The 15,553-nt window shown below is 36.4% G+C and overlaps 1 protein-coding gene and 1 pseudogene across 1 annotated transcript; both read left to right on the forward strand.

Moving 5' to 3' along the window:
* Window positions 1–1,724: 1,724 nt before the first annotated feature.
* On the forward strand, window positions 1,725–4,914 carry LOC105884102 (olfactory receptor 4C12-like; annotated as a pseudogene).
* An 8,665-nt stretch (window positions 4,915–13,579) lies between these two features.
* Window positions 13,580–15,215, forward strand: LOC105884154 (olfactory receptor 4C15-like). Its single transcript, XM_012787873.3, has one exon. It carries the CDS (start codon window positions 14,154–14,156, stop codon window positions 15,213–15,215), a length of 1,062 nt encoding a protein of 353 aa, XP_012643327.2. The 5' UTR covers window positions 13,580–14,153.
* Window positions 15,216–15,553: the final 338 nt, after the last annotated feature.

The following is a 15,553-nucleotide window of genomic DNA, read 5'->3' on the forward strand; positions in this document are numbered from 1 at the left end:
AAAACTTCAATATGAATTAAAATAGCTGATATTGGCAGCTATTTACTTTATATTCATACCTACTTTGTGCCAATTACTGAGCTAGTATCCCTTTTACTCTCACAGTTACCTTTTGAGCCAATAATCTTCACTTTACAGAAAATAGTATGGAGTTTCATAGATTAAATACATTTTATAGAATTGCCTTTGCTCTTTATACCAATGGGAGGCTGGAGTTACAGCCTACTAAGTAACAGTGAACAACTTCCTTACACTAACTCTTAGTTATTTCATCTGTTAAATTAAGATAATAATTATGTCTGACTCAATGTTGATATAAAAATTGAGTATGTGTGGTGCAACCCAAGCAAATGTTGGCTGTGTTAGTTATGGCTTCTAACCATACAATTTTATCAAAAATGGCAACATTATCTTTAGGTTGTATAGTCCAAAAACTTTGGAGTACTTTTTATTCTTTTCTCTTTTTATACCTTACTTCAAGGCCATCAGCAAATTCGATGGGATGGGCATGCTTAAAGCTCTAACTCAGGTGGGGCTAAAGCAATATATGTAACCTCAATATTTGTACCCCCGTAATATGCTGAGATAAAAAAGGAAAAAAAAATGCTATGGGGTCCACTTCCACAATGCATCCACTTCCTCTACTACCGCTCTGGTCCAAACCACTATCAACTTTCACCTGGATAGTTACAATAACATTGTAACTTGTCACCTTGCTTCTACTCTTGCTCCTCTATAGCCTGTTCTCCTTACAGAAGACACCATAATCCACTGGACAATTAAGTCAGATCATGTCATTCTGCTGACATGCAAAACCTTCCAAAGCACAAAACTTATTTGCCACTTAGAATAGTTATGGCCCTTACAATGATCTAAAGGTCTTACAAGATCTACCATCAGCCAAGCCTGGCCTGTGTCACTCCAGCGACACTGGCATCCTCAGACCACTGGTACTAACCATGCTTCCTCCTCAGGGACTTTTCACTTGCTTGTATTTCTACCTGGAACGTCTTTCCTTAGATATCTTCTTGGCTCCTTCCTCAATTCCTTCAGGTCTGGTTATGTAATCCCTCTCGGGAAACCTTCTCTGTCTACCTTATGGAAAATGATCTCTCTCTGTGGCCTCCATATATCATTTACTCTGCTTTATTTTTCTTACGGCAGGTATCACAATCGGACGTACTATGTAATTCATTTTTTTTAAATTTATTACCTACTGGCTCTCCCTTCTAGAACATGAAAATAGAGATTTTATCTGTTTTTTCTTTTTTTCACTGCTATATCTCTACTTCCTAGAGTGCCAGGTACATAGTACATAATCAATAAATATTTGGAAATGAACTTATAAATTGATTTTTAAATAAAGCTTAAAACTATATTATATTAGTTAACCCTTCCCATCACCCCAGCACACACACACGTGTATACACCACGGCCAAATGACATAATTTGTTCAACAGCTTGGATGCACCTTATTGACAAGAATACTCATATTGGCTAAGTCTAATATAAGGAGTAGAATAAGGTTAATAAGAATGTTCTTTAATAGCATATTTTGTTTCCATTTGACTTCAAAGCAAGTTTGAAAACAGATGTTTATAAGTTGATTAACTAGAAAAAAATCCCAAATACAATAAAAAGAAAAGCACATGATGCAATAACCAACAGGGTGAGAATATATGGACTTTAAAATTTTTAAAGAGTTATAAAATAGCTCAAAGACAATGAACGGCGCAAACTCCATAGAATCATATAGCCCCAAAGAGAAGGGTATAGACAACATAAAGATTGAAGATAGCTAGTGAGTTTTATATAAAACTTGAAAGTCTTTCACAATATTTTTTCCTGACAAAAATTAAATATATTTAGCCATTACCTATCAAAAGAAGTACACATGATTTTAAATAAAATAAATTTATGTAAAAGATAAATCTATATTATTATTGATTTCCATTTACAATTGACATTTAAACAAAGCCAGGGGGTATGGGTGAGAGCCCCGTCCAGTTAAAAATTCACAAAAGCCTTTTGACTTCCCCAAAATTTAACTACTAATAGCCTACTGTTGATTGGAAGCCTTACTTATAAACAGTTGATTAATACATATTTTGTATGCTATGCGTATTATATACTGTATTCTTAAAATAAAGTAAGCTAGAGAAAAGAAAATGTTATTAAGAAAATCATGAGGAAGAAAATCATAATTATTACTTATTAAGTGAAAGTGGATTACCCAGAGGTCTTCATCTTAATTGTCTCCATGTTGAGTAGGCTAAAGAGGAGAAGGAAGAGGAGAAATTGGTCAGAGGTGGCAGAAGCAGAAGAAAATCCACAAAGAAGTGGACCCACACAGCTCAAACCGGTGTTGTTCAAGGATCAACTGTATTTACAAGGGAAAAATATAAATGTTCTGCATCCTTTGGAGTCCTGGCAAGAAACAGCATACTCAGAATGAAAGATTAAAGGGGGTTTAATAAAGATTACTTCTCAAGGTATGGCTAGGTTTAAAGAAAACCACTAAGGCATGATAAAGCATCCCAGACTACTGTGTTTCCCCCAAAATAAGACAGAGTCCTATATTTGTTTTTCCTCAAGAAGACACCCTAGGTCTTATTTTCAGGGGATGTGTTATTATTATTTTTTTTTAAGTATGGTACAACAATCTACATTTATTCAAATACAGTTAAGTCATTGTCTTCTGGAACATCATCATAGCTCTCCAAACTCCAAAATCTATCCTGAATTTATTAGGACTCTATTTCCTTTAGAACCATTGGCCCCAATCTATCATGTCCAGCAATAGAGCCCTCATGGGGCAGATGAGAAGGGCTGCTCATCTTCTTTACCACTCCGCAACATAACGCCTGGGTTGTGCAGATACGCTGTGTTGCCACGCCCATAACTAGGTCTTATTTTCGGGGTATGGCTTATGTTGCCTAAATGCTTAGAAATCCTGCTAGGGCTTATTTTATGGGTAGGTCTTATTTTCAGGGAAACAGGTAGTAACAGTAGGCAACCATTACCACAAGTAGGCTGAGAGAGCAAAGGAAGAAGGTGATTACAGGAATCCAAAAGGAATTGTAGCACTAAAGATCCTCCCCAATGAGCTGTAGTCTTAATTAAAGGCACCCAAGCCACTGACAAGCCACAGGAGGGAACCAACCAAATAAATACCCTGTCATCCTTTTATTCTCTTCCTGATTACTAGCATTCACCTGTTGGCCAGAGGTAAGGCAGCTGGTTAAAGCTAACCTTGGAAAACAGCCACTCAACGTGGAAAAAAGCAAGAGTAGATCCAAGGAAGTGGAAGGAGTACATAGAGTTTATTTTCCAAAAGTTTATTCAAGTGTTTTCTAAGATTGTGAACCCCCCCCTTTTGGAGTTACCTGGAAAGGAGAAAACACAGGAAATAAGAGGAGTCTTCCAAATTATTGTTTACTTAATCAATATTTATTGAATACCTTTGTGAGTCAGACACTGAACCAAGTGCTGGGCATAAAAAGGTGAACAAGACAGACACAGCCCTCTTTTCTGCAGTTTATTTAAACAGCATTTAAATAGAACAAGGGGAGTCAATTAGAATTAATTTCTATATCAATAGTGTGCAGAACCAAGAGTGGCAAAAGAGTTTTTAAAAATATATTTAGGGAGGAGTTTTGTAACATTTCTTACTGGCTGAGAAGGAGTCAGATTTTTTACAGGTCACTTCTCTCTGCCTGGATGTCCTCCAGCGAGCGAGAATTCAGAATCCTCATTAGAAGCTGAATTAAATAGCTTCAAAGATTTATTCTCCTATCTTTTTATAAAATAGAAAAAGAAAAGCATGTTTCTTCTCTTCTGGCACACCATGAAAGAAAACAGCTTCTGTTATTAAAATGCCTCTGGTTTATCTGAAAACCCAAAATACATAGTGCCTTTTCCATTAAGAATTTTGTTTTTACAGGTTAATTCACCGCTTCTGATTCTGGCATCAGCATTGCAATAAAATAAATCAGAATGAATGTGACTGAATTCATTCTGAAGGGACTGACACAAAATCCTCAAATGCAGAGAATTCTGGTTTTGATGTTACTTATCATCTACATTGTCACTGTCTTGGGAAACCTGCTCATTGTGGTGACCATAATCTGTAGCCAGACTTTGAACTCCCCAATGTATTTCTTCCTGGCTTTCTTATCTTTGATAGATGCATGCTATTCCTCTTCCATAATCCCTAAAATGCTAGCCGACTTGCTCTCTGAGACAAAAACCATCTCCTTCAATGGCTGCATGACACAGCTCTTTGTTGAACATTTCTTAGGTGCTTCAGAGATTGTCCTCCTTGTGGTCATGGCCTATGACCGCTATGTGGCCATCTGTAGACCTCTGCATTATGTGACCATGATGAGCCATCGCATGTGCTGCCTCCTGGTGGGAGTGTGTTGGACAGTAGGTTTTCTCCACTCAATTGGGCAGATTTTAGTTACTTTCTGGCTCCCATTCTGTGGCCCCAACGTCATGGATCACTTCATGTGTGACATTTTCCCCCTGATACAACTGGCCTGCACTGATACTTTCCTTGTTGGTCTCCTGGTTGCTGCCAATGGTGGGGTAATCCCTGTGATCACCTTTGTAACATTGCTGGTATCCTATGTGCTCATCCTGTGCTCCTTGAAGACTCACAGCTCTGTGGGGAGGAAAAAGGCCCTTTCTACCTGTGGCTCCCACATCACAGTTGTGATTTTATTCTTTGTGCCCTGTATTTTCATGTATCTGAGACCAGTAGCCACCTTTCCCATGGATAAAGCCATAGCAGTGTTTTATACTCTTGTCACTCCGATGTTAAATCCGGTCATCTACACAGTAAGAAATGCAGATGTAAAAAATGCTATCAGAATGCTATTAAACAGGAATGTAATTTCAGGTAATAAATGATCTAATATGAAGTTTGTATTTCCATCATGATCTTTTCAATTTTATATTTCATTACTTTAAAGTCTTTTCCCCACCTTTCACTCTACTCTCCCAACACTTTTGCAAGGTAGGTACTATTACAATTATTTAATTTTACAGGTGAAGAAAACAAAATTCAAAAAAGTTAAGTAGCCAGCCCATTGTCAGAAACAGATCTAGTGTTCAAATCTGCATTCATCTAGATACAAATCTGATGCTCTTTCAAATATATCAATGGTATCAGAAAAAAAGGGAGCATTTAGATTAGAACCCTTCTTTTTTGAAGCAAATAAATATTTTTCTCTTCTAATTACAGAGTTGTGTAATATGCCAGCATATTTAAGCAGTATTGCCTACTGGGATCTAGGACAGTGTGGAATATATTAATATTATAATTTAGAAACAAGATCTTGCCAATACTCTCTTGGAACACACTTGATACATCTTATTTTTAAAAAATGTATTGGGTTTCTTCTACTGAATAAATGTTGTCAAAAATTAATTGTATTAAACCTATGTGAAACTTTTAAATGTCCTCAGAGGGTTATAACTTTATAAAACTGATATCTAATGTTCTCATTTTATAGAAAAATGGAGGATCTAAAGGTTAAATAACTATTAATGAATCATAGAACATGTACATGATCCTTGAGCCCTAATGTGCTTACTCCATAGTCTATGGTATTTTCACTATAGAATATCTTGAGATTAATTTTTAATTATGGTTTAGTTTATAAAATATTTTTGATTATATCTTAGAAATGTAACAATTTATTAGATTAAATATAATTAGTGGCAATTAAATGCAGTTATTTTACAACAGCAAATACTAAAATTTATCCATAAAATAGTTTCACTATTAAAAATATAATTGTACATTTAGTTCTTGAATCTGGTATCCTCTTTGAAAAATGCTTTAGGAAATGGTTTATAAGGTATATGGAAAGAAATTGGGAATCATTACTTCATGGTAAACCAAAGGAAATATTTCTCAGCTAAACCACTTACCCTATGTATAATATTTCTAAATTGGAATCATGTTATTTGAGTATCATGGAATGAGAAGAAATTTAGTGTTTATTTTTCTGGCTGAGATCCACTTATTAGTCCTTAGCAACGTCAGGTACCCTGCAGTTAGGTGGCACAGTTTTAATAATAGTCTGCAAGGTGAAGAGAGCACCAGACTACATGTCAGAAAAACTAGGTCCTGATATTTCTAGGTGGACAAAATGAGTAATAGTCCCTTCTCTTCATCTATGTGATCAGGCAGCAGGATCATGGGTTACTGAAGATCAGAGTTTAGCTGTGCAGAAAATCTTTGAATGGGTAAGACCATGATCTGAATTTCTGTTCATGGTGCATCAGCTTGGCCTGGCTCCAATGGAGCTCTGCCCCTGGGAAAACCCAATCACTGCAGGGTGATGGGAATTCTGTGGTACTGTGATGAGCTCCTTGGTCAGCAGAGACACAGCCTCAAAGGGATGTGGTTGGAATGATGTAAGTCTGCACACTGTGGAATTCTGTGCCATTTTGAAATGGCACTTTGCCTTGTTATAGCCCAGATCTGTTACCCAAAGGAGAACAACTCATTAATGATATTTCTTCTCAAAAGTGGATTGGAAACTGCTTACAAATTAAGCTCAAAATACAGCCAAATGGCAGGCACAGTCCCATGAATGATTTTGTAAACAGCTCAGCTGGTTATCTTTTTTGGCAACTTGTCCAATGGAGATGAAATTTAAGTTCCTCCTCCAACTACAAAGGTTGGTCCCTATGGAAGTCCTAGGACACTTGGCACATCAGTTTTTAATGTTTTGTTAGAATCATCAGAAACCCTAGTCCTATCAAATCACTCCCCATTGAATGGTTAGATGATTTGTTTCCTGTGCAGGTCCTGACTTACTTTGAGATTCCAGTGTGTCATGAAGGTGGCCTTAAGACTTTATTTGAGCATTAAACATGTCCCTGTTAATTTGAACTACTGTTTTGAAATTATTGAAATAATTATATCACATACATACATGCAAAATTCTATTATATTTAAAATATGTCATTAATTCACTTGTTCATTTTATCTGTATGCACAAATTGTGCTCCCAGGATGGAGAGACTTGAACTATCAACAATTTCTGGCATGATTTGTTTTAATCTCTTTTGGCAAGTTGTCAGAAATTAAGTGTCTTCCTTTTGGCTTTTATCCAGGTAATTAAGATCAGCAAATGAGAGTGTGTATGTTGCAGAGATGTGATCTTCAGAAGAGGAGGAACATAAATAACTCCTATCTAGGATAATTTAGAGATATCATGTGTTTCCCCCTTTCTCATATAATTCTGTCTCTCTCTCTCTCTCTATGTGTATATATATTACACACATATATATGCATATAGAGAGAGTATGTGTATTTCTGCTTTCCTCTCATTCCAACTTCCATTCATCTTTATTTTTCTACTAATTGTTTTTGAGAAAGAAGTTATGTGGTATTTCCCTATCTGTTTTAATTAGGTAATGATACTTCAAATTCTGGCTTTCATCTTTAATGCCAAGATGAATTAGAGGGTAAACATATTTATGAATATAAACACATATTTGGTTGTGAGCAACTGCATTCATGCTGAGTTTGATGCTGATGATTTGCTGGGAAGTGGGTTCATATCCAGGAAGGTTATTCAGGGACTAAGCCCCCTCCCTCCAGAGCATTCTAAGAAAGCATTACTTTTGTTATCTACAGTGGTATAGTAATTTTCATCTTATAAAATTATTACTATGGATAACTCTATCTCCATGCATCTCTCAAGGAAAGCTAACTGAATTTAGAAGACTTATGGACAATAATCATCCTTTTAAGCCCTTAATTAGAGATGCAGGCTATTGATGATACATGTTCAGATTACAGACAATCTGAGGACACGGGGACCCTGATGCTTGTTAAAAATGGCGGCCCTGGGGCATGTGCTAGGCACATAACTATCACATTCTTGCAATTTAAAATTTTATTCAAGAAATTGTTTAGCTCCATAAGAAATTCAGATGCAAGATACACACATGAGCTGTAAAATGAACTTCCTGGATTCTAATTCTGACTCTATAACATACTCCCTGTAGAGTCTATAGCAAATTAATTATTTTGCTTTTTCACAGCCATAAAATGTGCCACATTTTAGCCAGATGTGAGGATTAAATGAGAAAATGTGTATAAAGTACTAGCAAAATGTCAGGTACACAGCAGGTGCTAACTCATGTATTAAGAGCTACTCAGCCATTTAAAAAATTAGTGAACTAATACCTCTTATATTATCCTATATAGAGCCGGAGCCCATTCTTCTAACTAAAATATCACAAAAATGAGAAAACAAACATCACAGTATTCATCTTTAAATTGGTACAAATCGATCAACACTCATGTGCACATACGGAAGTAATATTTATCGGGAAGGAAGAGGTGGGAGGAGAAGAGGGGATGGGTAAATTGGTAAATTCACACCTTAGGAGTATGGTATGTGCTGTCTAGAAAATGGGCACCCTGTAGCTTTGCCTGGGACAGTACAAAGGCAATTTATGTGACCAATGTGTTTGTACTCCCATAATATTCTGAAATTTAAAAAAATCAGTGAGTAAAGATGTCTGTAAAGTAATATTCATTGCAGCAGCATCATGTGTGGCAGCATGTTAGAAACAGGATAAATGTCAAGCAAAAATAGGCTGGTTAAAGGAATTATGATGGTATTATGTGCACCAATTAAAAAGAAAGAAATTCATAAATTCTCTCGTGAGATAATACCCATGAAAATATTAGATTAGAATTACAGAATTGGTGTAGTGGCTCAGGCTTATAATCCTAGCACTTTGAGAGGCCAAGGAGAGAGGATCACCTGAGCCCAGGAGTTTGTTACCAGCCTGGTCAACACAGCAAGATCCTGTCCCTAGAAACAACAACAACAAAAAAGAAAGAAAATAAATAAATAAAGTGAGAAAATAATTAGACGGGTGTGGTGGCAAGTGCCCATAGTCCTAGCTGCTCAGGAGGTTGAGGAAGGCGCATTGCTTGAGCCCATTGAGCTATGAGTGTGCCACTGAACTCTAGCCTGGGTGACAGAGTGAGACCCTATCTGTAAAAGAAATATAAAAATAAAATTTCATGCAACACATTTCCTATGCTTTTATATAAAGTAAAATACATAAATGATTTTACATATACAATGTTATCTTCAAATGACCCTCTAAAGAACATGCACTAAAGTGTTTTTGTCTTAATTCCTAATTGACAAATAATAATTATATATATGTATGGGCTACAATGTGATGTTTTGAGGTATGTATAATTGTGTAATGATTAAATTAAGCTAATTTCATCCATCATTAGTGCTTGTGGTTGGGAGTGATCCTTTGACTTTAAATATTTTATCACCGCATATAAAATATTTTTATGGGCCATGCTTTACTTTCCTAATTTATAAAAATAATAGTGAAAACCCTTATATTTTATTTAACCTGTTTTGCTTTTGGTTAGAACTGTAGGCTGTTTTAGGAAATGGTTTTGGAAGACTTGTCTTTTAAAGTCAATACAAATTGTTGCAGTAGGGCCAGGCACGGTACCTCATGCCTGTAATCCTAGCACTCTGGGAGGCCAAGGCAGGGGGATTGCTCGAGGTCAGGAGTTCAAAACCAGCCTGAGCAAGAGCGGGACCCCGTCTCTACTATAAATAGAAAGAAATTAATTGGCCAACTAATATATATAGAAAAAAATTAGCCGGGCATGGTGGTGCATGCCTGTAGTCCCAGCAACTTGGGTGGCTGAGGCAGCAGGATTGCTTGAACCCAGGAGATTGAGGTTGCTGTGAGCTAGGCTGACGCCATGGCACTCACTCTAGCCTGGGCAAAAATGGGAGACTCTGTCTCAAAAAAACAAAAAACAAAACAAAACAAACAAACAAAAAAATAAAATGTCGCAGCCTGCTGTGTGTTGAGGAGGAGTATTAAGCTGACATCCTGGTAACCACTGTGAGCACATAAGCACAGGTCTGTAGGATCCATGCAGAGGTGGGAGTCCTGTCTGAAGGTAGTTTTTGCTCAGTATCATTGTCCACATCCTAGGAAAAGAAATGGGGATGCTGATCTAAGACTTTTACATTGATAAAAGCATTTAATTCTTACAAGATCAGTTTGAAGTAAGGTAAGGTCACATTAGTTTGACATTCTATAGAAAATGAAACTGGGGCACAGAGAGGTTGTCATATAATAGGTAGTCAGACATAAGAACTAACTGTAATGTGGAAAATAAGGGATATCACACAGGTAAAGATCGTTCTTATTGCCAGTCTACTGTGGTGCATGTACACAAGGCACCTTGCACCTAGGGCCATTAGGGGTGTATCTGACTAACTTTATGAGATATAAGCAACATGTAAAACATTATAATGTTTAATAAATATTTAAATATTATTTAAGTTACCATTTTATTATATTTTGCTGTCTATGAGTTTAAACATTAAAATTTAAAGCATAATGCCAGACATTTAATATGTTTAATATGCACGCTCAGAAAAGCAACTGAGATTAAGAGAAAGTGTATACCCTCTACTTAACTACATCCCTGAAAGATCTATAACATAATCCAAGTGTTTGTGATGGCAAAGTCCATAGGTTTCAACTATGTACACAATGCTTTCTGTCTTCATGCCTTGCTAATGCTGTTGCCCTAGTTGCTCGTTTTATAAGTTGCAAGTTTATAAATTTAGAATTTTCTAAATTCTCACTCATGTCAAGGTCTAGCTCATTTCATATTCTTTGAAATCTGTAAATCATACTGATATTTTCCAGTTCTGGAACTTGTATCATACATGCATTGTTTCATATGTGCTCATTCTGCCTCCCTCAATATGGATAGGGTACTACCTTACACACCACACATCGTCAGACATGTTATTAAACTATTAAATTGCTTTCTAGAATACCAATGACCCCTGTGTCATTAAATGCATTAGTTATTTCATTGCTCAGTTTATACAATCCAGTAGCAACATTTAATCCAGTTTTCATGGACATACTCTCCTAACCTGACCAAGATTCTGAAATTAATATCTCCAGCCCAGCCTTCTTTTTTGAAGTTAAGACCTGGAAATGCAACTTCTTCCATGGCACTGCCTCCTGAATGACTATCAGGTTTCTCAAACCAATAGCGACTAAAGATATACTCTTGGTTCAGTTCCCATTTTCAAACCTACTCTACTCACAACACTTGCTAGCTTAGCTGATAACGCATTTGATCTCTGTATGTCATACCCCATGTCCAGTCCTGATTTGGTTTCTTCTTGTCAAATTTCTGTATGTAGTTGATCAGAGTATTCCATTATTACCCTTAAGATGTCTGCAGGGTCTGCAATGATATCCAATTCCATTCTTTATACTGATAAATTGTTTCTTTCTTTTTGACTTTGTGATTATTGTTAGAGATTTATCAGTTTTACCAATCTTTTCAAGCAATTAGCTTTTAGCTTCACCAATTTTTCTATACTGTTTATTATGTTTCTGTTTTCATAGTCATCTATTCCTAAATTACTTTTATTATTTCCTTTCTAATGATTGTTTTGAGTTTATTTTACCCTTCTTTTTCTTGATTTTTTATTTGAGAGCTTGGATTATAGGGTTGACAGTTTTCCACTTTTCTAATGTTTGCTTTCAGTGCTAGAAATGTCCCATTTTTAACTGCTTGTTTGTGTTCCACAAGGGTTGATATTTTGTTTTTATTCAGCTCAATGTGCTTTTTATTTCCTTTGAGACTTTCTCTTTGACCCATGGATTATTTAGAAGTGTATTCTTTAATTTCCTTTTTGGAAAAAAAAATAGAAAATCTTCTGAATCTAAGGTTAGGCAAAGGGTTCTTAGATTTATCACCAAAAGCACCAAATTGATACAATGGACTTCATTAAAATTAAAAGCTTCTAGTTTTGAAAGGCCCTGTGAAGAGAATGAAAAGTTCAGCTACATACTAATAGGAAATATGTGCAAACTACGTGTTCAAGACAGTACCACTATCCGTATAAAAAAATTCTCAAATTCAATAGTAAAAATAGATAGTGCAATTAAAAATGGACAAAAGGCCTTTAAAGTATGTAAGGATGGGAAATAAACACAGGAAATGGTGTTCAACATAAGAAGTCATTAGGGAAATGATCATAAAAACACAATGAGCTAGATCTGAGAATCCTGATATAAAACCATCCTCATATAGCCATCTAATCTTTGACAAAGCAGACAAAAACATACGCTGGGGAAAAGAATCCCTTTTCAATAAATAGTGCTGGGAAAACTGGATAGCCACTTGTAGAAGGCTAAAGCAGGACCCACACCTTTCACCTCTCACAAAAATCAACTCGGGCTGGATAACAGACTTAAACCTAAGGTATGAAACTATTAGAATTCTAGAGGAAAATGTTGGAAAAACTCTCCTAGACATAGGCAAAGAGTTTATGAAGAAGTCCCCAAAGACAATCACAGCAGCAACAAAAATAAATAAATGGGACATGATCAAACTACAAAGCTTCTGCACAGCCAAAGAAATAGTCATGAAAGTAAACAGACAACCTACAGAATGGGAGAAAATTTTTGCATCCTACGTATCCGATAAAGGGCTGATAACTAGAATATACTTAGAACTCACGAAAATCAGCAAGAAAAAAATCAAATAACCCTATTAAAAAGTGGACAAAGGACTTGAACAAAAACTTTTCTAAAGAAGACAGAAGAATGGCCAACAAACATATGAGAAAATGCTCATCATCTCTAATCATCCGGGAAATGCAAATCAAAACTACAATGAGATATCACTTAACTCCAGTGAGAGTGGCCTTTATCAAAATGTCTCCAAATAACAAATATTCACCTATTTTTTAACAAACATATATATGTATACATATACAAATTTAACACATGCAGATATATGTGTTATTTGACTGATAACATTTAGGTTACGAGTATAGATGAGAATACAATCATCCTGTGAAGGCGTGTCTACCTGCAGAAAATGAAGTCAATGGCAGGATAATTACCTGAATGACTCATTCTGAAGCTTTCTGTGGATCAGGTGCATGGCTTTATACCTGAGTTACTAGTAATTACAATACGTAAGGGCATTTTATGATAAGCAACATTTTCCCGTTTTAAAATTTGACCCACATTCTAATCCTGGAAGGTGAGCAGGTAAACTATTAATATATACACACCTCTCTGCTTTACAATAATATCAAATAAATTTGAAAAATTTATACCCTTATTAGTTATACCTGATCAGACCTGACCACATTGTGTAAATAAATGACAAACAATTAATAAAGCCTCACGACTCTGTCTTATAAACAACTGGGTTCTCTTCCTTGCCTATGTGTATATGTTCATGTCAGTGTTTATAGAAAGGTCACCCCTGCTATGAAGTTCTTGCTGAAAAGAAATATCCCACTCCTCTCCCTGTTGATCCAGTGGGCACTGGAGCCAGAGGTTCTGTATTCAAACTCCACATCAAAAATCTGTCTGAGCCCCACCATACTTCACTTAGTCACCATGACGACACCTTGGTAGTGGAATTATTATTTTTATAAACTTCTCATATTAAAAAGGCACATTTAAAATAAACTCAAGATTTAGTGCATACTATTTATGTATTAAGTTTTCAGCTAGGAATTTTCCATAGATCATTCTCTTTTATAAAGAATGAATACATTCATTTAAAGGCATGATACAATTCAGACTTTAAAAGAGGTATGTGAGGGTAGCCATGATTTTCAAGTGGCCTTTAAACTGCATGTTATTTCTTCTTCTATTTGTGGAAAAGGCAGTCGCCAGGTCAGGATATCATGGTGTTCATCCCTGCTTTCATTCTATGCCAGTGGCAGACACTGCTAATAAGTTACAGTCCTTTCCTCATCACTCAGAGGTGGCTTCAGAATGCTTCTCAATAATTCACTCCATGAACCCACCAGTAAATGATCAAAGCTGGCACTTGAGATGAAAACTGTTTCTCTTCTCTGTCACATGTAGATGTTTGTCTCCCCCATATTGAAACGATGGACTCTTTTAAGGAATTCAATAATTTATCACAAAACCAATTCCATCTGACCTTTCATTGTTGAATTCAACAATTTCTAATTTTTTGTTCTCAATGACAACAGAAACATGAAGATAATTTGGTACAGTGATGCACCAACTTCTTGATGACAATAATACTATGAATGGAACTGAAACCAATTTTTCCTTGTCATGACTGCAGATGCTGCATTAAGCCAATTTTTCTGTGTCATGACTGCAGATGCTGCATGCTGATCACTGTTGGAGGTGTCTCCTTTTCCTTGGAAATCATGCAAAACCAAAGCTTTGTAACTGAGTTCGTCCTCCTGGGGCTTTCACACAATCCAAACATTCAGAAAATAGTCTTTGTTGTATTTTTGTTTGTGTATATTGCCACCATCGGAGGCAACACACTAATTGTAGTAACCATCCTCAGGAGCCCTACACTACTAGGGTCTCCCATGTACTTCTTCTTGACATTCCTGTCCTTCCTAGATGTGTGCTTCTCCTCTGTCTTGACCCCAAAGATGATTTTGGACTCCCTCTATGAGAGGAAAACCATCTCCTTTGAAGGCTGCATGATGCAGCTTTTTGCTGAACACTTCTTTAGTGGGGCAGAGGTGATTGTCCTCACAGCCATGGCCTATGATCGGTATGTGGCCATTTGCAAGCCTTTGCATTACTCTTCCATCATGAACTGCAGGTTCTGTGGCATTCTCATCGGAGCAGCCTGGACAGGGGGCTTCTTGCATTCCATGATACAAATTCTCTTTATTTTCCAGTTGCCCTTTTGTGGTCCCAATGTCATTGATCACTTCATGTGTGACTTGCATCCATTACTGGAGCTTGCCTGCACCGACACTCACATCTTTGGAATTTTTGCAGTGGCCAACAGTGGGTTTTTCTGCATCCTAATCTTCTCCTTGTTGCTTGTCTCCTATGGTGTCATCTTGTTCTCTCTGAGAACCCATGGTTCCGAAGGGCGGAGCAAAGCTCTGTCTACCTGTGGATCTCACATTGCTGTTGTGGTTCTATTCTTTGTCCCTTGCATTTATACATACTCACGACCTCCATCTACTTTCTCCTCTGACAAATTTGTGGCAGCAGTTTACGGCATCCTGACTCCCTTACTAAATCCTCTGATTTATACTCTCAGGAATAAGGAGGTAAAGAGTGCCATGAGGAAAGTGTGGAAGAGATTGGTGGTGGTTTCTGATGGAAAATAAAATATTCAACTTTATTTATAAAATCAAAGTTAAGAGTAAAAACATCAAAAAACTTTCTTGGACAAAAATTTAAGGGATATACCTGTACAGAAAGATTCAACATATGGTATAACAAAGCATTAATGGAGGTCAGAAAAGGATGTTATCACCTTCTGATTTTCATCGACTCTATTTTCACAGCCCAGTATGACATACAGTTAAATGAAATGTGTTGAATTTTATATTGAATAAGAATCTAATAATAAAAAAGAATGACAAGATAAATTACCTCATCAGACTGCCTGCCATTCACTTGATGCATTGAAAACTCTTTTTGGAAGGCAGATAAAAATATCTCA

This window comes from Microcebus murinus, chromosome 4 (genome assembly GCF_040939455.1).
Source record: "Microcebus murinus isolate Inina chromosome 4, M.murinus_Inina_mat1.0, whole genome shotgun sequence".
Lineage (NCBI taxonomy): Eukaryota > Metazoa > Chordata > Mammalia > Primates > Cheirogaleidae > Microcebus > Microcebus murinus.